Raw genomic sequence first — 24,421 nt, 5'->3', positions numbered from 1 at the left:
GTCACAGCCACTTAGTACTGCATTTGCAACTAATACAGGCTGATGGGGGGGTTCGGCCGGGAGAGAGGATGGAATAAAAAGAGGAGAGTCGGGGGGGATCAAGGATGGAGGATGAAAGAAAAAAAAAGACTGAAGTGGCGTAAACATGGCGAGTGGATGCAGCCGTGTTACACACCCGACCTTGCATGCCGGTTAGATGTGATGTCGACAAAACAAAGCTGAGGGATCCTCAATCGGGGTGCTTTACAGGGGCAGATGCTTGAATTGAATGCTTGATGATTTTTGCTTCACAAGGAATTTTATGGGATTTTATCTTTGTAGTTTCAACCATCTGCCCCCTCTTTGATTCATTTCAGTGAAAAATTTCACTGAGATATAATCAAGAAGCTCTGCACAAAGCTCTGACCATGCAGTAATGACACTCCACTAGTTTTGTAGCCCAGTTAGCTTAGATAGCGACATGTTCCTGCGAGTTTATTGAAAACAATTGGGGTCAACACGGCCGAAAAGTCACTGAACGTCTGATGATGGTTGCCGAAAAGGGGGAAGCTCCAAAACAAAGCTAATGAAGCCTCAGTCCGGGTGCTTTGCAGTGGCGGGCGTTTAAATTCTGGGGGGTCGAGGGCATCACAAAAAAAAGCCCCCTTTGTCTCCAGAATACAAGTTACATAATGGTATAATATGCCATTATTGGCATTTATTTAGCTAAAAATTGTTTAATAAAACAACACTGTTTGAAAAGTGATGTTTTAAAATGCACCAATTGGGGCTGGCCAGCAGGATGACTGTCTGCCATTGCGGGATTTTTGTTTTATGAGCAGTTTTATGGCATCTCTGTTTATTCCTAGTTTTCACCACTTCAGTCCCCTTCAATTTATTTTGGTGAATAATTGTAGCTCAGCAGAAGCCTCTGACCAAGCTGCTATGTTGCAACGCATGCTTTGTAGCCTGGTTAGCTTAGCAAGTCTCATGTGTTTCACACAAAACCCTGAGGGTCAACCTGGCTGAGAAGATGTGAACATCTGAAGAGAGTAGCTGAAAAGAGTGAGGTGACAAAACAAAGCTTAAAGGGCATCAGTTGCTCTGCTTTGCTGTGACGGACACTTACATTCTTGGGTCTCAAGAGTGTCACAGAAATAGGCCCTCTTTGTCTACTGAATAAAAATTACAAAATTGTCATGTAATCCTTTTTATTGGCATTTATTTTAATAAAAACAGTTTCATAAAACCGCTTTCTTTGAAAGTTATTCGTTCATGATGCACCAATTAAGGTTGGGCGGCAGAATGACTGTGTCAGCCATTGCCAGATTTTTGTTTTATGAGCAATTTTATGGGATTTTAACTTTGTAGTTTTAACCACTTGTGCCCCTTTCATTTTTTTTTTTAGCAAATAATTGTTCTTTGATACACCCAATAAGCACTGGAGAAAGCTCTAAGCATGCAGCAAGAACGCTGCAGAGCTTTGTAGCCCTGTTAGCTTAGCAAGCAAACCGTTGGAGCGTCAGTCAGGGTACTTTGCATATTTGCAGTGCCTTGCTTGAATGCTTGAATTCTTGGGGTTCAAGGGCCTCAAAAAAAAAAAAAACTCTCTCCTGAGTAAAAGTAACAAAATTGAAATGTATTCCTTTTTATTGGCCTTCATGTTTATAAAGCAGTTAAATAAAACCACAGTGTTTCAAAACTGATGTTTCATGACGCACCAATTAGGGTTGGCTAGCGAGCTGACCGCGTCGGCCCTTTATGTTTTATGATCGGTTTTATAGGTTTTCATTTTTGCAGTTTTAACTACTAAAGCTCCTTTAATTTATCTTGGTGAACAATCGTGCTCTGGAGAAGGCTGCAATCATGCAGCAAGGACACTACATTTGCTTTGTAGCCCGGTTAGCTTAGCAACGTACACGTTTCAGCCAAAACCCTCTGGGTCAAGCTAGTTGAGAAGACACCAAACATATGATGAAAGTTGCTGAGGCGTGCTAAAAAGCCGCGGTCTCTCACTGAGCCGCCACGGGTCGCAGTCATTTCGCACGTACCCGCGACATCTGGCTGAAATGAGAAAACAGCTAAATCTGGGCTGAAGGTAAAAGTGGGACTTTTTTAATGCAAATTAGCTGACTGCTTCTCTCACCTCTTTTGAGTTATTAGCGGTTAATCCCCCGATTAGCTCATGCGTCAACTGGCTGTCGTACACGACACCCCTCACTTTCTGCTAAAGACTTGTTTTCTAAGGCTCAGCAAGGCCCGAAAACACGAAACCGGGCCGTATGACAGAAATATAACTCTAAAGTAAGAGAAGACGAAAGAAAGAAAGAACACATGAAGTCACTGGATACTTAGAGAAGAATTGAAACTGGTCAAGCTCGCTACAAAATGGCAAGATTATCATGGAAATAAAGAAAAAAAGGCTTCTTCCCACTGAAAAATAAGAAGGCATTATTCACAAGGCCAGAACCCAATATGTTCAGGGAAAACAAACAATGGTAATGATGATACAAAAAAAAATTCATCAACTGAGCTCGACAAATATATACATACGGTACATGTTTGTATGTATATAATTTCACTGCCTTCGAGTCAGCCAATACAATCAATTTTTTCAAGCACTAACATAGAATGTAAAAACAATAATAATAAATATAATATACATCTTATAATAATAATGATAAATAGAATAACAAATATAATATTGACACATTGTTCTTCTTCTCATCAATATTATCATTATTATTGCTATTACAATAATTATTGTTGTTTCTGTTGTCATTTTGTTGTTATTAGCTGTATATTACGGTTATTATTATAGAGTATAACATCAATAAAGATATACATAAAATAGAATAAATCTTTAAAAAAAAAATTAAGATGGAAAAAAAAATATATATATATTTTAAATTAAATTAAATCTTATCAACACAGGACTAATCAAAGGTGACTGATAAAGGCAGTGCAGTTGAGTGCAGTGCAGAGTCAGTGCTCTCCAGGTGTACTGGCAGACCATTTACTATTATCTCCTCATTTTCCCTAGGGGAGAACCTAGCCACGGCACTCTATCCGTCCCCGGACTACAGCTCAAACGTGCACTCTGTGACCCCCCCGTGAACGCTCAAACTGCTATTAGCACCCCAACATTAGGCCCCTGCTAGTTAGTCAATCACCAGTGCACACCCTCTAAAAATGTCAGTGGCGCTCAAGGTTTTGGTCATAGCCATATTTTCCGCGCGGTCTCTCCAGAGGCCCACAGGACACGTATTTTCCCGTATTGACCATGTGATCGCGCTGAAAAACAGCGACCAAAGAGGCTAAGCTGATTTGACAGGACACATACAAGGAAAAGCTATTATGACACCGTGCCAAGACGAGTTTGTACCAACAGCCAGGCCCGGCAGCTCCATCCATTTGCAGATCAGAGTTTTTATTGTTTTTTTTTTTTTTTTTTAAATACTCAACAACAAACACAGAGCTCCCCAACAATGCATTTATTTATGGTTTTAAATGTATTCACCAGCACCTCTCTCTTTCCCTTCAGCTCTCTCCATCCATCTGTCTCTCTTCATAATATAATCCTTGCGCATTTTAAATTTGTTTACAGTAGAACCACATGAGCTCGTGAAAGGAAAAACTGTGAGACACCCCCCCCTCAAAAAAAAATCTTCTTTTATTTTATTATTCCTCCTGAATATTTCAGAAGCATTTCACCGGTTGCCGCAGCCACCTCAAATGTTAATTTCTGTTTTTCCCAAAGGCAGCTGAAAGGCAGGAAATGATTCACTACATGTCTCTGTCTGTTAGTCATTAGTCATTTTGGGTTTTTAACCGCGCCCCCCCCTTTGAAAAAACACAAGACTCTTGCTCGAGTCCTTATTAGTTTTTTTTTTTTCTTTTTTAATCTTCGACCAGACAATTGCATAAAACCAGGTTGAGATTTCAACGCAGTATTAAACATCGTGTATTTATATATTTGTTGTACCAATCTTTAAAACAACTGTCTCTGTCTCTAATTATAATAATAAAAGGACATGATTGCCGGAATGGCGGCGATTTGCGCTTCTGCCTCACAGAAAGAGGGTCCCTGGTTTGATTCCCTGTCTTATTGTGTGAATTCTCCATGTTCCAGAGTCTCAGATTTCCGCCCAAAGTCCAAAAACAAGCAGGAGGTTCACTGGAGACCCGGGTGGGTGAATGAGAGAGTGATGTCTCTATATGATGCGTGAATGAAAGGATGAATTATTGTATCTCTTTATGAAGTGTGGAACAGCGAGTGAACGCTTGCATGCTTCTAGTGACGTCTAAATGAGAGGGTATATTATTGTATGTCCATACGATGTATGAAAGGTTCTGTTTCTATATAGCATGTGAATGAGAGGGTGAATGATTTCATGCCTATATGATGTATGAAAGAGCAAGTGAATGGTTGCATGTTTCTAGATGGATATTAATGAGTGAGTGAATTATTGTATGTCTGAATGAAGTGTGAATGACAGGGTGAACGGTTGTTTATATCTATATGACGTGCGAATGAGTGAGTGCAGGGTTTTTTATCTTTATATGAGGTGTTAATGGTTGTATGTCTCAATATGAGGTGTGAATGAGAGAGTGAATTTTGTATGTTTCTTTACGGTGAAGGAATGAGTGAGTGAATGGTCATATGTCTGCATATAATGTGTGAATGAGAGGATGAATTTCTTTATGTCAATATAACATGTCAATGAGAAGGTGAATAATTGTATGTCTGTAAATACAATGTGTCAATTGGTGAGTGAAGGATTATTTATCTTTATAAGAGGTGTTAATCTTAGGGTGAACGGTCGAATGTCTCTACATGTCGGGTGACTGACCAAGTGAAGGATTGTTTGTCTTTATATGAGGTGTGAGAGAGAGAGAGTGAACAGTTTTATGTCCCTTTATGATGTGTGAATGAATGAATAATTGATTTTCTGTTTATAGCATGTGAATGAGAGCATAAATGGTTGTATCCCTACATGACCTGTGAACACACTGCCGTCGGGTCCGGCCTATCAACCAATCCTGCGCCTCCGCAAACCCTCAGCGAAGGATTAGAAATATGGATAATGAATTAATTTGAAAGCAGCATCTGGAAATGCTAATAGTCATCGGAGGGACAGCAACACCATCACACCCAGCGATGTTGCACAGTTTTGTATGCAGACCGAGGCCAACAACCGGCGGCAGGGAAGGGGTTACGCGGGACTATATATAAACATTATTGCACTGACTGTTTCTGCGGCACGGTTTCCGATTATTCCGCGGCAAATAAAAAACGGCAGGAGAGCCAATTTACAGTTTATAACTCAAGAGCACATCAATAATAGAAAAAAGAGAAAAAAAGATTACAGTAAATCCACGGTTCAGAAGCGTGCACACCTCTCAAATGTCAAAGGGGGAACCGCGACGGATAACTCATCTCAAAACTCATTTCAACTGTACAATGCAAGCTGTATTACAAATATTCAACATCCTGCTCTTCCCTCCAGGTATTTTTTTCCTCAGCAAAACACACTATACATTTTCATTTGAGATGAGAAGAAAGGAATGTATTTTTTTTTCCCCCCTTCTCGTCCCTGGAACGCCGCCAGGCCAATTTAATTACATTCCAAATGGGCGCAATCTCTTCGTAGCAACCAGCCGGCGTTGTATTTCTCAAACTTTAACAAACCCCCTTTTCCTTTACTCCCCTACAAATAATTGAAATCTTCCACTTTCCCACCCTCGTCATTATGCAGAGCGGCAAAAAAGAAAAAGTACGATAAGAAAAAAAAAAAAAACCCGAAGCAACGGACGAGGAGAGCTGGCTCTCGGAATCGTCCGCTTGAGCCAATTTGTAACTTCATCAGCGACGTCTTGATACGGATTGTTTGAAGTCAATTAAAAGAATATTAGGTAGCGCGCACCTCCTGCCAAAAACGCTAATGATTACCCAATGACTGGAGTCGGCAAAATCCCTGTTTAAGAAAAAAAAAAGAAAAAACCATACAAGGTCACCGATTTTGGATTTGCTCGCGTCAACTCTGAGCGGCGTCCAGGAGAGCGCAGAGATCCGCTGCTCTTGATCTGAAAAAATACGAGTCGCATCTGCGACTCACAAGATGTAAAGCTTTGCGAACGCTGGCGGCGCGCAGGTATGGAATCATCGCCACGGCAACTGACACAACAGCGATAACAGGACAATTTTACCAAGGTGTGTAAACTTCGCTTTTAGAACTCTTTCTACCTCTACACAGATGGTAAAATGATTTTCTCTTAATCTTCCAGTCACTGAAAAAGTATCTAAAGAACTTTTAGTATAGCTTAGCAGCTTTAAAGCTAATTGCTAGTTTTCCTGCAAAGGCAAACTGTAAATAAAGTGTGTGTCCTCAGCAAACTTTAATAAGGTCCTTAGTTACACAAAGTACCGGGACATTGGATTCATCCCAAGCCGCTGTTTACCTCGGGAAGTTCACAAATTCCGCCTGCGATGTTCAGAAATGTAATCTCACTGTCTGTACAAAAAGAGTCGTGTTGTTTGCGTTGCCCGCCCTCCTTAAAAAAAAAAAAAAAGCGTCTCCCGTTTCCACGCCACCACCGCCATCGCTGAGTTTGCCCGACATCCCGGCCGCATGCCAGTGCTATTGTGTCAAAGATTAAGTGAAACCATTAGCGCTAGCGGCACTGTGTTTGCACAGCAAAGACACTGAGTTTCAGCTGCGCGGACACATCACGTAGCAACCGTAGAACACACAGTCGCGAAGAGCTTCCCAGACATGCGGAGTTCAAGATCGAAAAGGTAGGCGGTAAAGTGGATTTAAATGTAGTGCAAAGAGCAACTGACCTGCATCATGAACCTGTAAAAAAAAAAAAAAAAAAAAAAAAATTGGTAGAAATTGAGGATTTAGTTATACAAGATAAATAAATAAATAAACCAATTACCCCAGGCGATATTTTAATACCTGCTTAAAAATAGTCAATAGTTTCGGTAGGTACTTCCTGAGGGATAGGAACTACAAATGCAATTGTTTGGCGCACTGAATGGGATATAAGGAACCTTGAGGTGGAGAGGCAACGTAAGGTTTGAGGAAATGTCATTTGGGGGTTGATGTTCAAGTCTGATTTAATTCAGTGATTTAAAAAATTTGATCCATTATGGGCGGTGCACTAACATCAATGTTAGCACTCTGCAGCAACAAATCATTCCCCGGTTCAAGGATTTTTTTTTTTTTTTGTGGAGTTTGTATGTTCACTGCAGTCTCCTCCCACAGTCCAAAAACATGCAGTGGGTTCATCGGAGTCCCAAAATTGTCCTGCCAGACATGCAAATGACCAAGTGATAAGGTAGGGGACACTGGGGTACAGCTGGTGTATGCATATCTGCATTTCTGGAGACAGCACATATAATACTTTTATACATTCTATACTTTCAGATTTAATTTTATTTAATTTTATTTAATTAAATTTTATTTTATTTTATTTTATTTTATTTTATTTTATTTTATTTATTTTATTTTATTTTATTTTATTTTATTTTTAGCTTTTCACTGTCTGTTCTTTGTACGTTATGCTGCTGCTGCCATATTATTTCCCAATCCTGGGATCAATAAAGTATATCTAATCTCATCTCTCATGAAAAAAAAGCTCAGCCCCAGGTCCGAGCCCTGTGGGATCCCATATGGCTCAGAGTGTAATACGTGCATTAAATGACAGAAATAAGCATGTTATAACTCAGTCTCTGTTTTAAAGTTAAGATCAGACCAGTTTGAAACCAGTTCAAAGCTGCACCATAAATGCAAAAACCAAATTATAGTCCTTTGCTTTACATAGACTGCGGTAAAAAGTAGTAAAATTGGAATTTATCTCCTCTCAGGGAAGCCATGTTTCTCCTAATGGTGCAGTCTTGGTCCCGTGTTTGATGTTACTTACATCAGCAATCTGCAGGAGTTGGTCTGGAACAATTTACTTTGAAGGTTTCAGATGAAAAAGGTAATTTGGAGATTGCTCTGCCGTCCACCCACTCGAGGAGGGTCAAGCAGGGGTTTCTAAGAAATGACTGAACACTGGCAATTTTGATATAATCAGACACGCTAGACGTAAGAGAGCGCTAGATTGTGCAGTGCAAATCAAGAGAGAGGGACGGCAGGGATGGATGTCATAAAAGGAACCAAAATTGAGGGGAATAATATCACAGGAAAGGAGGGCTGCATGTGAGCGACAGCAAGGAGACCATTTAGGACCATTGAGAGGGAAAGACTGGATGGTAGGGGGTTGAACGGTAAACTTGGTTGCACGCGCAACTGACCCCCAACAGGTCCAGAAGAGGAGGCAGGCCTGCAGGCTTGATGTTGCCAAGGTGACGAGATCATGTGCGGCCATGGTAGGGACAGACGCGTCAACATTTCAAGCTGCCATGTTTGTTTTTTTAAGTCGATCAATCTTACATGGGGCAAAAACATGCATTGGAGATCCTAAATTGGCCAATTTTATGTCTCCATATGTGGCCAGTTGATCATCTGGGGTGAACCCTACCTTGTGCCCAATGACAGCTGGGACACCAACAAGGCTATGAATTTCAGGTGTCAGAAAGCTGAGTCACCAGCGACCAGCAACGAAGGTAGAAGAGGGAAGTAGCCCTGGCTTCTAGACGCACTGGGAGCAACAAGTAGCTCTGCAATGTACCAGCCACTGAAGGGGTGGTTGTACGGCTGTCGCTGGATGCCAGCTGCTCCAACAAGAGCTGGCAACTGAAGGAGACCACCCAGGACCTCTAATTCGGCAGGAGTTCACCGGAGCCGAGAGGCAACTTGATCTCCAGCAGGTACTGCGAGGAGTTGGCAAGAGATCAAATCTGCCGAATTACCCTGAAAGGTGGATAAGGCCGCTGGCTTCCAGCCGGTGAAGGGTGGATATCATAAGCTGGATGTCACAGGCTACAGGTGTGGAGCTCCAGAGTCTGGTTTTGTCTTTGTTTCTTTTTTTCTGATTCGCTGCCAACCTTTTACGCTAGCTAGAGGTCTGGCTCTGGGTGTGTACGGTGGCAGAGCTGATGTCTGGGGATTTAGGTTTTGGAGCAGCGATGAAGTAGCAGAAGCACCAAGAAGGAGCAGCGTCGGCCGGATTTGGGACCGAGGCGGCCAGCTGGTGGCAGCGGTTTGCATCGGGCTAAAAGTATGATTGGTGTCCAGCTGTCCTCCGGGCGTCCTGGATTTTTATGGAGGATGAAAATTACCTGTACGAATTCAATGGACTCTGGTTTCGTCGATTTGATAAGACAAAGTCAGAACATTTGCGCCAATGTGAAAGCCCGTGTAGATATAGTGCAAAATGCCCATCGTGCGAGACGTCATAGTAACATAGTACAAACTAGCGGAGGATTCACGATAAAGGACTAAACATGAGCGGCACAAAAGGACAGCTCTATCCGCAAATTCAAAACAGAAAATTGAGTGTTCTTTGAAATATTTTCGAAATAACAGTAATGGGTTTAAATACGAGGCGGTAAAAGCCTGAGGTGGGGGACGGGGGAGGGGGGGCAGAGCAGAGGAATTGAAGAGCAGAGTGAAAGTACATTTATTTAAGATGATGTGTCCACAGTTGATGCTACCATTTTGGCGTGCCAGTGAAAATGACAGAGTACCAAAGTATTATCAGCACACAACAAATGGAATTCCTGGAAAGTCAGCCAGAGCTACAATGAAAATAATGTGAACAAAGCCCTGAAAGTTCCTGAGGTGGTTTACTAACTGAGGCAAAACAGGGCTCGGGGGGATTGTGGGTTTGTGGTGATAGGGAAGAGAGTCGCACACTCTTGGCTGGCGGAGGCACACAGGAAAAATGGCTCCTGAAAGGAGACCAACTCCAGGTGCAATGCCTCTTTTGTGCTCACGTTACGTACGTAAATATGTATGTCTGTTCCAGACGTGGTTGTCTGAAACATACTTCCACTGCCCTGAGGGGCTGAGCAATACACTGAGGGGCCCATGGGCACAAACTGGAGCTCACCGATTAAGGAGGTTCCCAAGCTAGATGCTAACGTGCAGACTAAAACACTAATGGTACACTTAAGGCTACTTTGCGCTCATATTACATATGTAAAAAAGGAACATCCCTTTCAAATGTTGTCGAGCATCACTGCCAAAATACCTCCCATGCGCTGAGGGGCTCAGGAACACACTGAGCGGCCCGCAAACTGGAGTTCCCCAATTTAAGGGATTCCAAGAGTAGATGCTGACACGCAGACTATAATGCTAATGGTATGCCTAAGGCTCACATTGCATATGTCAACAGGTGAGTCTACTCTAACGTTGTCAAGCGTCACTGTCCACATACTACATTGCCAAGGCGGTTAGCAATACATCCACTCAAGGGCAGTGCAGGGTTCAGAGGTCTGTTTCAGACAAAAAAAACATGGTGACAGCAGTGGAGCTGGTGATAACGTATGTTCTAGAAAGAGGTAGTAGCAAAGTAGACAACAGCGAATTCTTGTTTGCTTTGTCTTTCACTGGTCGCACTTGAGCATGCCGCGCAACAATGCCCCCCAACGACTTCAAGTGGTATTTTTGGCCACGGTCCTTGAGTTCCCCGAAAATGTACTGAATTACGCAGGAAATAAACGCAGTGGATGAACAGAAAGCTCCACTGGTAAATTAGCCTAAAGTCTAGCCAGTTAACTTCCATCCCCCTTTAACTCAAGCACAGTCTGCTGGCAGAAAAAAATCCTTAATACACCTTAACCGGCACCAGGTGGCTACTCATGTTCTGAAAACGCAGCCCTGAGCTTTCAATGTCAGGAAATCATTATGCCTCTGCTACAACGATCATGCCGCATGTATGACGTTTACTTTTTTTTTATTTTCTTGGCTTCCTTGGCTTTTACTGAAAAAACATTTGTGCTGCAAGTGAGTAGGAATAAAGACTGCGGTGACCAATTTTCACTGTTGATAATTTTCAACAACTTCATTATCCAATAAAAATATGTCAGGCAGCGGCGAGGATATCTATATCAGTATTTTCGATCCACATCCTCAAGGGCCCGGTACTCAAACATATTCAATCTCATACAAAAGACGATGATTTAAAAAAAATAAAATAAAATATGGCAACTCGTCCAAAGCTTGTTAACTAAAGGACGAAAACAAAGCTGACGTACATTGGAGCAGAATAAAACCTTTCATGGTATTAGAAAAATTGAAGATGATTATTTCAAGATATAATTTTCAACAAATGACTGAAGGACCCGCAGGAATCACTAGAAATACTTTAATTGACGTTATATTTACCAATGAATAAAAAAGGGAAAAACAAACTTTCACCTAGAAATGGTTGCTTGTCTCTACATGACCTGGGAATGAAAGGGTGAATAAGATTAAAAATGAATGACTGAATAATCTATAAAAGTCCAAGAAATAAAATTGTCCTGGAACCAGATAAAACCAAAGTCCCATATTACAGTAAACAAAACTGATGGGAAAACTCTGAGAGTGACTACTTATCCTTGTGGAAACACCTAAATCAACTGACCGGCAAGATCATGCGGTCAAAAATAGATTACAAAACTGGAAAAAAAATAATGCGGATATCACAGATAACGCCACATGAATTTGATATGCATTTCAAACAGAATTAACACAAATTGTGGGCCTTTTGGTTGTGCGCAAAGTCACTTGGGTATGTTTGTCGTCTATTGTAATGACTATGTATTTGTATTTTAGTTTCATGGTGTACTATCGAAATGTTGATTATTTAAACTCTTGCGAGTTTTATGTTGGTCGTGTAAAAGCCCAGCTAGAGACCAGAGTTAAAAACTACCAATAGCTATAAAAAGTATTGTAAAGTGGGGCTTTGCCTATAGGGTACTGGGGTACCATGTTGATCCCGTGCATACACATCCACCGCAAAGATCATTTCCACAGTGCGTTTTCACACATATGCGTTTATTTGTGCTGTGCAAGCCCAGACCCGCTTGCATCTGCATGTACGAGTGTGTGTCTACCTATTAAAGGAGAGAAGAGAAAGAAAGAGTGCATGTCTGAGTTTGTGTACTCAGTGGGTCTGTGGTCTCTGAATGTGGACCTGAACCAGCCACCTCAGTTTTGTTTGCACAGGACATGCCTCAGGACGCTAAGACAACTGTTGGTGTTTGCCCGGGCTTGCAAACCGCTCTTAATACACCCGACAGCTGCATTCTTTGACGCCTTACACACCGTGTTTATCAGTGTTTTTATACATGTATCCTATGGAATCTGTTGGATCACGCAATGAGCGCCAACATTTTTTTGAGGAAACACCCGAAGCAGGAGTGCCGCCTCCCAGACCTATTTTTTTTCTTTGGACCTGGATCACGGTATTGTGTCGCCATACCTGTGAGCGACAAATTGATTTAAAAACTATATTTAAAAAAAAAAAATCCTCAAATCACACCAAATGACTGGAAACCAGTTGTTTTTAAAGATATATATATAATATATATATATCATATATATATAATTGGTTTAAAAAAAAACAACTGGTTTAAAAACAACTGGAAAGCAGTTGTTTTTAAACCAGTTGGTTTCCAGTCATTTGGTGTGATGAGGATTTTTTTTTTTTAACATGGTTTTTAAATCAATATTAAAGTGTCTCAATATTAAGTATATATGATTTTTTGGCATTTTCAGTATATAGTCTGAAATGTATACTGAAATTCCATGAATGCATTAATCACATTATATGCTGAAAGAATATAGGTGGTGTACCTGGAGTTTTTTTAAATTCCCTTCCACCGACTGTCTTTTCATTCATGCATTCTCTATACCGCTTACCCTCATCCAACCATTCACTCGTAAACATGTCATATGAATACATGCAACTGTTCACTCTCTCGTTCACGCAAAATATGGACATACAACAATTCACTCTTTCGTTCACATATCATGTAAAGACATGCAGCCATTCACTCCCTCATTCGCACAGCATTTAGAAACAAACAAGTGTTTACTACACAACAAATAAAAGGCTTTCTATCTTTCTGATTGAATGAGTGTTTATAAAAACATGAGGAAATTATCATTGTAGATTATGCTAAATTAACTGTAAATAAACAAAAACAGACTGTTTTACTGCGTTACTGCAGCTGTATTTTCAGTCTTATGACACAATATCAGCTTTTGACAACTCTAATTATATTTCAGTGGATTAAAAACCCGCCCCAGTGTGAGGGGCATTTAAGTGCTGTTGGTTATTCCTTAACCCAGATGCATTTCAGACGTTAACCCGGCCACATCCGGAACAGATACGTCCTTTAAAACCCAACGTCTGTCCGAGGGACGGCGGCCTGGACCCACCCTAAACTCGCCCTTCCACTCCTTAGTGTTTCATTTCCTGCTCACGGCGCAAATGGCGCTCACACCAGTTCAGCGGCGAGCCTTCCTGGGGAAAATGTGACAGTCCCCGAAAAACAGGCGAGGCAGTCCTTTGCCTCTCCCCGGTAGATAAAAACCGGTAAGAGGGAATCATCTGGAGGATAAGAGGGTGAGATATGGGAAACATCCGCCTTTTTACGACTTTTTTCTCAACAGACCATTGTATTTACGTTTTGAGATCCTTTGAGTTTGCCAGGTTGGCATGCCAAGGCCCCCAATGAAAAAACAACCAAATAATAAAAACATGAAGGTCGAGAAAACCCATCCTCACTCCGTCTGATGAAATATGGGAGTTCACCCCCTTTTTGTCATTTTACAACAAACCTGGAGCGTCATCTGGAGTGAGTATGTCAACATCTGTATCACTTTCTAAACCTAACCTGAATAAAAGCAAAGTTTGTATTTCCCACAAATTTCAGTTGAAAACGAGAAATCGCCTTCCTTCGCTGACGCTCCACCTGAAAGTAGACGATTCTCCCGGTGAGTTTAAAAGTGAAGCTCCGGGTTTGTCGAAAAAAATTAAGAAAAAGGGGTATCTAACACATCGGTACACGGCGGAAAGGGAACCTTTCCATTTGGCCAGATGGTTGACGCTTGCTAGTGAGGATGTGTCGGTGGAGAAGTCCTGATCTGCATGCGCGTGGATGACACTAAATGTTAGTGGAGAACCTGAGAAACTGCAAGGCAACAGAAGGGCACAGTAGTTTGTGTTTTAATGTTGGCTTATTGTAATTGCATATTCCTGTAACCGCTCCCGCCTCACCGCAAGAAGGTCCCCGGTTTAATTCGATGTGGAGTCTCCATGTTCCCTCAGTGTCGGCATAGGTTTCCTGTATCTCTATATGACAAGTGAATGAAACAATTAATTGTATGTCTACTTGGCCTGAATGAGAGAGTGAATGGTTGCATGTCTGTGGAGGTACTCAGTCATCCAGGTCATGGTGAATTCATATCGAAAATCTTCTTGTCGTGACAAGTCATTCCAAATATAACTGCCATATAACAAGTATTCAGTGAGTCTTACAACAATCACCCTGTCATTCAAACATCACATGGAGACATAAAACCATTCACTCTTTCATTCACATGCCGTATAGTGACATACAACCTGTAGCCGGTTCTATTCGGAAATTCCTCACAGGTCATAAGAACTGAAGAAGCCTCTCAGATGAGGGGTGAAACGTCTTCAGGAAATTCTAGTCCAGATGCCACGGAAAGAAAAGTTCAACATGGATGGTTGTATGTCTCCGTGAAACGTGTGCACAAGTTGTCTAGATGACTTGAGAGGGTGTACGCCTCTGTATTACGTGTGAATGAAAAAGTGAACAGTTGTATGTCAACATGACGCATCACTGAGAGGATCAACACTTGTATGCTTGTGTAGGATGAGGGACAGAAAGAGCGAATTGTTTTATGCTTCTATATATGGCGTGTGAATGAGAGGGTGAATGATAGTGTGAATGTTTTTCACTAGATGTGCTTATTTGACCCGGTCCAGGCTGAACCTCTCCTCTCACCCAATAATAGCTGGGACAAGGGACCCTGACCGCAGAATAAGCCAAATCGATAATAAATGAATATGTGAATGAATGAGTGAATATAGAGGACTAAATTATTAATGGCAGTCTTGCATAAAATTCGTCTGTGTGCTTGCATACCATAAAAAACAACCGGACCACGTTCTGTGCACGCCGGAGGAGAAGAATAGGAGGGCTGGTTTTATCGAGCGCTTCGCTGACGAAAGAAAATAACTCCGCTTTAGAAATACTGCTGTGGCACAGTCGGATTTTACCTCTGCATCAGCAGGCACAGTGTACAGCGAAATATAGAGATGGTGGAATAAATCATGTGAAGCAGATTCATCTCTCACTCACACACACACACACACAAACACACACACACACACAACACAAATGTGCATGTGTGTGTTTGTGTGTGTGTGTGTGTGTCTGTGTGCACATTCCTCAGTGAAATCCATCAATCAGTATTTCATGGAGTTTAGGTCTGAACCACACCAAATGCACTAAAACAATAAACGTCTGTCTTTCAAGTCGCTATCTGGACTGGAACACATCTGGCGGCAGGGGCTCATTTCGGTTTCCACATCGCTGAATGACATTACAGACTCAATGGTGAACTGAGAAATAAAGTACCCTTAAAAATCTCTCTCCATTTCCCCTCCATCTACAGCCCCCTCTCTCTCTTTCTCTCCCTTTACACACACCACAAATCTATTTCTCCCCCCTCCTTGCACTAACCAGCTAACCTCTCGAATTCTATTCAACGGCCCATCCCCCAACCAATCAAGTGCTGAATATAAAACAGCACAAGGAAACTGGGCTGCAGAGAGAAAGAGAGAGAGAGAGCAAGAGTGGGGGAGGGAGGGAGGGAGGGAGGGAGGGAGGTAGACAGGCAGACAGACAGGCAAGGGGGAGGGAGGGAGCAGTCAAGGCCATTGCTACTGAGAAACCAGTGGCCTCCAGAGGTGGAGATAGCTTCGAAATGCCTTCCACACTGGCCTGTTACACAAGCATACAAGTATGGGGCAGAAGGGCGCAAGTGTCAAGTTGCAATTGCGCTATCAGGGTTTCCAAAGTAGGGGGTCATTTGGATTTATTTGATTAAATGAGCGCCACGCGATTGGGGAGCCGGCCTCCGATTCGCTATCGACATCGGAAACTGGAGATTTCACCGGTCGCGCTTAGCAACGGCGGGCAGATCCCAAAAGTAATGGCGGGAAGAGTTTTGTTGTTTTGTTCCAGGAGTTGTTTTTTCTTCCTAAATGCCGTGCCATGGTCGAAATCCTCAGGAGTCGATCCGATCAATCACCCGCGTAAACAGCCCGTTTCTGCGGAAACAGGTGATTAAGTAGCTAACCGGGCAGAATAAACTACACTATCTATTTTCAAGCACACATGACTTATGACCCTCTTTGCACTTCTAGAAGCTCTGAGCCATGTCTGGTCAGGATAATAACTACGTAGCAGGGTGACAGGAGCGCAGCGGCCATGCTCCGCTCCAGACTATTGTCACCTTCGCTCTTCTGTGGGGTAGGGTCAAACTGAAATCTGCAGCTGTAAATCCCGGTTGCACGTTCTCCCCGTTTACTCCTCCGAACAGTCATTGGCTTATGTCAAAGACACCCCGTGAAATCCAAGAATGTGTTCCGTGGGGGAAATCGACAAAAAAAGTTGACGCTGACACCAAGCTAAAGTCGTGAATTTCACCTCAGAACTTCTCCCCCTGCAGTCTCCGCACTCTATCTAAGCCCCTCACCGCTTTTCCAGAGAGCGACACCGCGGCTACTTATCATCAACTCAAAGACACAATCGGCCCTCGGGCCATGCAGCTTCCCTCCATGGCCTTTCCACATTGCCACTGGGAAGGTAAACGAGAGAACGAGTCAGGAGACACGCAGAGTTGTGGGACTTGATTACGAGCAAAGGCGGGAAGTGATTGGAACTTGAAAACAAACAAAAAAAAAAACTTTACGTCTAACACAAGAACATGAAGCTTCGCATGACCTTACGTATTTTCACGCCATCGTACGAGCAAACACGGACAGCGTTGCCTCTCCCTGAGGCGTGCGTCCGTGCCACGCAAGGGGTTAACGTTTTTTTTTTTTCCCCTAGGACTGGCCAGTCAGCAAAATATTATGAATGGACACAATGAAAAAAAAAACCCAAGTCCATGCTGTCGGCTCAAGAATGCCTGCCTCCGTGTAATTAACTTCTCCTTTTGTACTGACGGCTGGAATAACTGTTTCTATTACGGTGGCGTTTTGAGACGAGGCGCAAAACACAAACTTAAGCGTTAGATTTACTTTGAAGTCGGGAGCTTACTGTAACAACTAATCACAGTCGGATTACGAACTGTATAAAAAAAACAATGCCTCTTATTGATAATCATTGCAGCTATAAAAATGTTTTCACAACCACCTTTGACAGACAAATATTCAACACAATATTACAAAAGGTCATAAAAAAAAAAAACAGCTTTTCTTTCCATTAAATCAAAGGTAGATTTTGTTCATCGGAGATTTGGGAAAAGACTGAGAAGTCTCAATTTTGGTTGGCTATGGCAAAAAGTCGCATAGCGGGATTCGCGCAACGATTTCTCTGATGACAAATAAATTACTCGTAGACTACTATTTCTGGCTACCATTTGCTGACAAGCTGTTGCAGCCCTAGTTGGAACGGCTCCATGAAAGTAGCACTGAGGGCTAACGCAATTGTAGCCACGCTAACATCGAGATCAGCGGCGGATCTCGTCGGGGAAATTGAAAACATCGATTCCGGTGCGCCAGCCATGGCCGCTTCACAAAAAAGGCTCTGGCTCTACACGGGCTTCATGGCGATTGAGAATCCGTATAAGAGAAAGTACGCGCCATGTATGAGTTGAACCAATAAAACATTTGCTCAGCAGTACTACAAAAAAAAACATTCTCAGCATGTATAAATAATGTACGGGGACTTGGAACGGACAGTGGGTAACTATGTAAAGAATAACATCTGCAAACCATTGGATTATAAAGCTACAGTATAACTACAGTATAATTACAAGAGAGTCTCTCTCTCTCGGGCAAAGCGCTGTTAGAGGGAAGAGGGATGAGGAGAAAGTGGAGCAGCTACAGTAATCTATCCAACTTCATTTCACCGGAGTGATTCTGCCCGGGGGTATGCACAAGTCATAATGCATTTGACAAATAGTCTCCCGCTAAAACAGGCATTTGCGAAGAAGTGGCCTTCAGCGCTGGTACACACAGCCGAGTGTACGGCGAACAAACAAGCCTCCCACTCAGCGAGGGGAGATACGGCGGAGCTTCAAAAAAAAAAAAAAAAAACACCGGGAGAAAATCTCGGGTGACTCACCGCGATCGCGCAAGTGCAGGACGACGGCGTGTTCGCGGTGTTGGAAAAAGAGCAGCGGTGCCGCGAGGTTTGAGACGGCGATGTAAATCGATGCTCTTCTCATGTGCCGTCGGGTTGCGTCAGGCCCCGGCTTACGCAAAGCACGTTTTTGCAAAGAAACGTTTTAAAAAGCGTACTAATCTGCGTTGTGATGATGGCTCCGCATTTGTCTGTACACAGGATTTAAACCCTTTGTTAGCCTGTTGTCTTTCTGAACGCCTCATTGAAGAAAAACGACTACCCGGCACTAAGACGTGTCAGGTGCAGCTGGAGATTTATGTGACGGATTCTACTTCTGCCACGTGTCAATCATCTGAATGCGGCCAATCAGCTCAGACTAGTTTGAGGTCGCTCATACTTGGCGTTCTTGGGTAATTGCGCTGCAGCTCTGCACCCGTTTGTACATACATTCTGCATACATTCGACTTTAGCTCGCCGCCGTCGCGCGACCTTCCTGGTTATAGCTGGAAGACACCGGGGCAGCAACAACAAGAGTTCATTCATTCATTCATTCCCTATACGGCTTATCCTACAGTCAGTCAGAGATGGTGGAGCCTATCACAGCTGTTATTTGGCGAGAGGCGGGGCTCACCCCGGACCGGCCGCCTGTCAATCACAAGGCCACATACGGCGACAAACAACCACTCACCCTCTCATTAGCATGTCATATATAAACAAACAACCATTCACACATCATGTAGAGACACACAACCATTCACCCTCTCTTTGAATGCGTGCACCATTCAGGGTCTCCAATGAACCTCATGCATGTGTTTTGGACTGCGGAACCCGCAGGAAACCCATGCAGACATGGGGAGAACATGACAGGACTCCTCAAAGTCCAACCGGGAACCTTGTCGCTGCGAAGCAGAAGCGCTAACCACTATGCCACCCAGCATACATATTATATATATATGTATATATATATATGTATACGGACATATTTCAGCCTATATTTATACCGGCTGGGAACAGCTCATCGCCTGGGTCGGCTGAGTTGCGTTTGCACGCTTCGTTTAGCTGCAAAGCGACATCAGAAATGGATTTTAAACGTCCACGTTGGAAGTGCACTGTTGAACGAGTGCACCTCTACTCCGGAGGGGTCATGGGGGGGGGGGGGCTGCACGCTTATCACGCTTGTGAAATGATATCATTCCCCGTCGGTGACGTGAAGCGGAGGCGTCGCCATGTGCTTACGTCTCGGTCACAGCTGTTACTTTGACCAACGACAACTTGATACGATTGCGCCCTCGAAAAGAAACACCTCCCACGCTCATCGGACCATGATAGTCGGACCAGACCATTGTGCTCACACCGCCGTACGCAGGAGTGAGGACTCTCGCCGCACAAGCACACAAAAGACGCGAACGCACTCCTGTGTGAGAAGTGTGCGTACACCCTGCTTATTCACGCCACACAGGTTTGTGTTTTGTGCGGAACTGTGATGCGTTCAAGGCTCCAAACCACCCCTGTGTGTGACACAGAGGAGGGGTTGTTGTTATTGTTGTTGTTGTTGTTGTTGTTGTTGTTGTTGTTGTTGTGCACAGCTAGCCGCCGAGTGATGGCGATGCGTTCACATAGGTGACAGTGCGACAATGAGATTAACAATTGAAATATTGCGCTGCGCTGTAATGTTTCGTTTTGTCGTGGTTAGCGGGTTAGCGGCCCCCCCGCTGGCCCCCCCATCCAGATGCTAAGGCGAGCAGCAAGCGAACGCCACACGAACGGGCCGCGGGAGCGTTCGTGGCTTCTTCTAGCGCTCACCCGACAACGTTTGCACAACTTCTACTTCAGAGAAAGAAAAAATTAAATCCTTCCCTCGAAGCAGGTTTTTGTGTGATTAAAAAAAAAAACTTTAATCTGATCATATAAATATATATATATATAATATTTGGAGTACTTTGCAGTTCAAATCAAAGAAACTAATGGAGAGAGACTTGGAGGTATGAGATTGTGCACTTTACACAGATCCATAACAATAATCTAATGAAGCATTCAAATGCAAAAAAAATAATAATAACAATAATAATAATAATACGATAAAAAAATAATTTAAAAAAAATGCTATTAAAGTCCAACGTTTTCCCACATCTTACAGCGACCATATGAAGGTCTTTTAGAAACGATCGATCAGTTTGAAAAGTTATTCCCGTCCTCGGTCCGGACGGGGCAGCTGCACGCTTACTGGAGGAAATAAATACAAATTGATTAATAAAATGAAAAAAAAGGAGGTTGGAGGTGATGACCTGGAGGGGGGGGGGGGGTCCTGCGCTGCACAATCCCAGGTCGTCACGTACAACCCCGGCTCCTTCCGTGTTAAAAAGTCGCCCGTGGAAACGTTTGTTTATTTGAAGCACGGTGTGCGTGGGGAGCGTGCGTGAGTCCCGAGTGGGGGGGGGAATGTGTTGCAGCTCCGTGGCGGTGGAGAGGGTGGAGATGTTCTGCGCTCCGGTGCGCTCCAAACTCCGCGGCGCGTCTCTCCGAAAAGGAAAAAAGAAGTGGCCGATCGATACTGCAACCACAGTGCACGCACATGCACACGCACACGCCGGGAACAGGTGCAGCGCCCCGGACAAACTTCGGCCCGCGGTCCGTTCGCGGATCCGGACGCGCCGCGCCGCTTGCGGGCCCCCGAAGGGGGAACCGAATGGAAGTGTGGAAGTGACCCGCGACCCGCGCACACACACGCGTGCACGTCGGCCGAGGAGGGTCGCGCTTACCTTGTTGGAGTGGTAATAGTCCAAACCGGAGTCAGGCGGTAACGTACATGAACCCACGCTTGAAGGGGGAGCCGGGTAAAATCTGACGTCCATCTCAGAGTCCGCAAGACTGACGGCATGGAAGCGTGGCTCCAAAAAAACCTGCGCGTCTCTCTCTCTCTCTCTCTCTTTCTCTCTCTCTCTTTCTCTCTCTCTCTTTCTCTCTCTCTCTCTCTCTCTCTCTCTCTCTCTCTCTCTCTCTCTCTCTCTCTCTCTCTCTTTCTCTCTCTCTCTCTGCAAAAAAGTAGAAGCGCGGAGGAAGAAGAGGAGAAGCAGGTACCGCCCCTCCGCCTCGATGCGTCCGGACGCGCGGGATCAGCAACGCAAAGGTATTTGAAAGTAAATTAAAAATAATAATGATAATTAAATTATTGAATAAAAAAAAAAAATACAGAATGAAAAACATAAACTGCAAAGTTCACTCGCAATAGATGGATGTAATTCGGGTTGTGCGTCCGGGTCCTCGGCCACTGCCGCACAGCGACCTCTACTGGCGGCCGCTGTGCACGCAGGTGTCCATGTTTTTTTTTTTTTGTTTGTTTTGCTTTTTTTTGTGCATCCCACAACAACAACAAAAACAACTCCCACCTGCCATCAACCTGCACATAATTTCACCAATTTAAGTTTCAAAAAATTCCAATTTTAATGAGCCTGCGTGTCACCATCATTTTTTTTTTATATTTTACTTAATACTTTTACACTTCAGAGTTTATTTATTCCATGTATTTTTTACTTCTACTTTTTAGCTTGTCCCTGTTTTGTCCTTGTATGTCTTGGTGCTGCTGCTCAAAAATTTCCAAATCATGGGATCATTGAAGTACATCTCATCTCAGTATGCCAGTTGCAGAGTAACTTCTGGTACCAAAGTGCCGATTAACGTCCAAAAATCTGCAGTGCATTTATATTAAAGTACGTTTACGTGCAGTTTACATGCAGGTATGAATCACGCCGGCCCTGATCCAAAGTACTGCCTTCTTATTGGAGAGCTCATAAAAAATGCACCCATCAACCCTGAACCTTCCTCTTGTGTTCGCTTTGCTTTACTATCTATGACGTCAACGGGTTGGTCTTGACCCGTATCTTAAGTCAGCCATAAAATACCCTCAAAACAATTCTTTATTCTCCAGTTTGTTTCTCACCTCTTTGGTTATGTTGTTAGGCCTCCTTATTCAGGAGAATATTGGTTTTAATATGGTTGTTGTGGGCGCTCGGGTCATCTCTTTAAAGAGTACCACTCATTTTCAGTTTTAAAAGAATATTAAAATAAAACCGAAAGAGATTTGTATTGATAAAAAAATGTTAAAAAGAAATAAAAAAATGTATTTAAGGTAAAAAGTTATTTTTCCTATATACAAGTGTGTATATATAATGTATAAAGTGAATCACAATTCTTTTTTAAATTCATTAAAAAAATTTGAATCTATTTCGACACGAATAACGGTTACATTTAAATCCAGCACCTGAAACTCAAAACCTCATAAGCAGGATTTACGTTTGCAAACGTTTCTAGGTACAACGTTGTCGACCTGAAATGTAAAGAATAATAACAGCAAATGTGACAAAACGGAACGGTGGCCAGACGTCGGCTCTGATAATCGGTACAGGAAGTGGATGTGGGACCTACATTTCCCATGGTGCAATGAAATAACATTGTTTCAGTGCTCCCTCTGCAATAATAAGAGCTTCCGGAACATTATAGAAGGAAGGGGAAAAAATAGCTGAGTGTTGGAGGGAAAATAAAATAAAAGTGTGTGTGTCGGGAGGGGGGTGATTTCTCTCTGTCATCCTGATACATTGATTTTATTGTATAAGGTCGATTTAATTAACTAATGAATTATGCACTCAAATGATATGCAAGGTAAAGTATATCAATATAAAAAAAAAATCTGCAAAAAATAAATAATTTAATTTAATTCAACTTATAACATCTACAACTGTGATCTCTCGATTGTGGGACAATTAAAGGCGTATTCTATTCTAATGAATTCTGCACTCAAATGATATGCAAGGTAAAAAAAATCTGCAAAAAAAGAAATAATTTAATTTAACTTATAACATCTACAACTGTGAATTGAAATCTCTCGATTGCGGGACAATTAAAGGCGTATTGTATCCTATTGCCGTCTAAATGTCATGTATATAACATATTTTTAATGAATTTCCCCATTGTGGGCTTATCTTATCACCATCATTGTGCTTTCGTCATGTTTTTCCGAGTTGTCCGACCGTTTTTAGTTCACGTCTTTCAAAGATCAGCGAGACCAGCTCACCTGGACTTGAGATCCAGAGACCCAGTTTGTTTGCGCTCCCGCCGCCGACCGATCTCTAGGCTTCGATAAAACACACTCGCAGCAACACTTCGACACAACAGGAAGCGGGCGGAGAACAATGTACAACCAACCAGAGCTTCAGACACGAGCCGAGGAGGAAAGTAGAACTCCTCAAGGGGCCGGGTGAGGATTTTACTGCTCAGGAAAAAAAAAAAAACAAAAACGAGGGGGTTGAGGGATTCCTGTTCCTCTACTCCAACATGCAGGAAGAAACTGCTTTGGGGATTTTTTTTTATCCCGCGTGAGCAACACGGTAATGTGTCCTGTGTTTGTGAAACCACGGGAATTCCTGTTTCTGCTAACCGAGCTGTCGTCGTCCTCCCGGCGGGTGACACGTCGGCCACCCTCAGCGTCACTGTGCGCACCATTGGGGGCAGCGGGGCTCCCACCTCGGGGGTTAAGGGGCGTCTGTTTAATACCGGTCACGCTTTTGGCTCGCCGCGGCGGGTCCCCCGTCGGCCGCCAGCTCGGGCTTCCCCGAGTCCAAGTCGGTGAGGTTGTACCCGATGTCTCCAACACTGGGTTTTGGGATTTTTTGGGGGGGGTGCCACCGTGGATCAGATAGAGAAGTTTGTCGAATGCCAAAAAATAAAAGATTCAGGCGTCGGCGGGAACGTGAAAAAGAGGGAACGACATCGAAAGAGATACGTTTATTCAGTTTCAAACTGAAGAAGCCTCTAGGATGAAGGGTGAAATGTCTTCATATGAAGAAATCCAAGTCCAGTTGCCTTGACAAGAAGAATTTGACATCCGGATGACTGAGGAGCTCCACAGACAAAGAAGTTCATTCATTCATTATCAAGACTACAAGACCCCCAACCAACAGACCATTCTGGTAGAGGAATAAAGTTGTTCAAAATTAAATGTATTCTATTTTTATTAGTCTCCCAGGTCTTTTATTTAGAAAAATTGGTGCTATCACCCTTGCCTGACTCCTGCACTTGACTCAGTCAAAGAGCAAGCAAGTCTGCAAGCTGACCCTCACTAAAAATGTCAATGGAGAGCTTATTTGAAAAAGGAGAAATAGCCAACGATGAGAC

The 24,421-nt window shown here is 43.1% G+C and overlaps 1 protein-coding gene across 6 annotated transcripts in view; it reads right to left on the bottom strand.

Moving 5' to 3' along the window:
• tox2 (TOX high mobility group box family member 2) overlaps positions 1-21,290 on the bottom strand; it is a 125,985-nt gene extending 104,695 nt beyond the window's left edge. For all 6 annotated transcript variants that reach the window (XM_086149769.1, XM_086149774.1, XM_086149771.1 and 3 more), the window contains exon 1: positions 21,013-21,290. In XM_086149769.1, coding sequence (XP_086005895.1) covers positions 21,013-21,105 — 93 coding nt within the window. In that variant the 5' untranslated portion in view covers positions 21,106-21,290. The remainder of the gene's footprint in view (positions 1-21,012) is intronic.
• Positions 21,291-24,421: the final 3,131 nt, after the last annotated feature.

Source organism: Fistularia commersonii, chromosome 7 (genome assembly GCF_037954325.1).
Source record: "Fistularia commersonii isolate RoL2024-O1a breed Wild chromosome 7, RoL_Fcom_v1.0, whole genome shotgun sequence".
Taxonomy (NCBI): domain Eukaryota; kingdom Metazoa; phylum Chordata; class Actinopteri; order Syngnathiformes; family Fistulariidae; genus Fistularia; species Fistularia commersonii.
The sequence above is the reverse complement of the archived record's forward strand: the minus strand, read 5'-3'. Positions and strand labels throughout refer to the sequence as shown.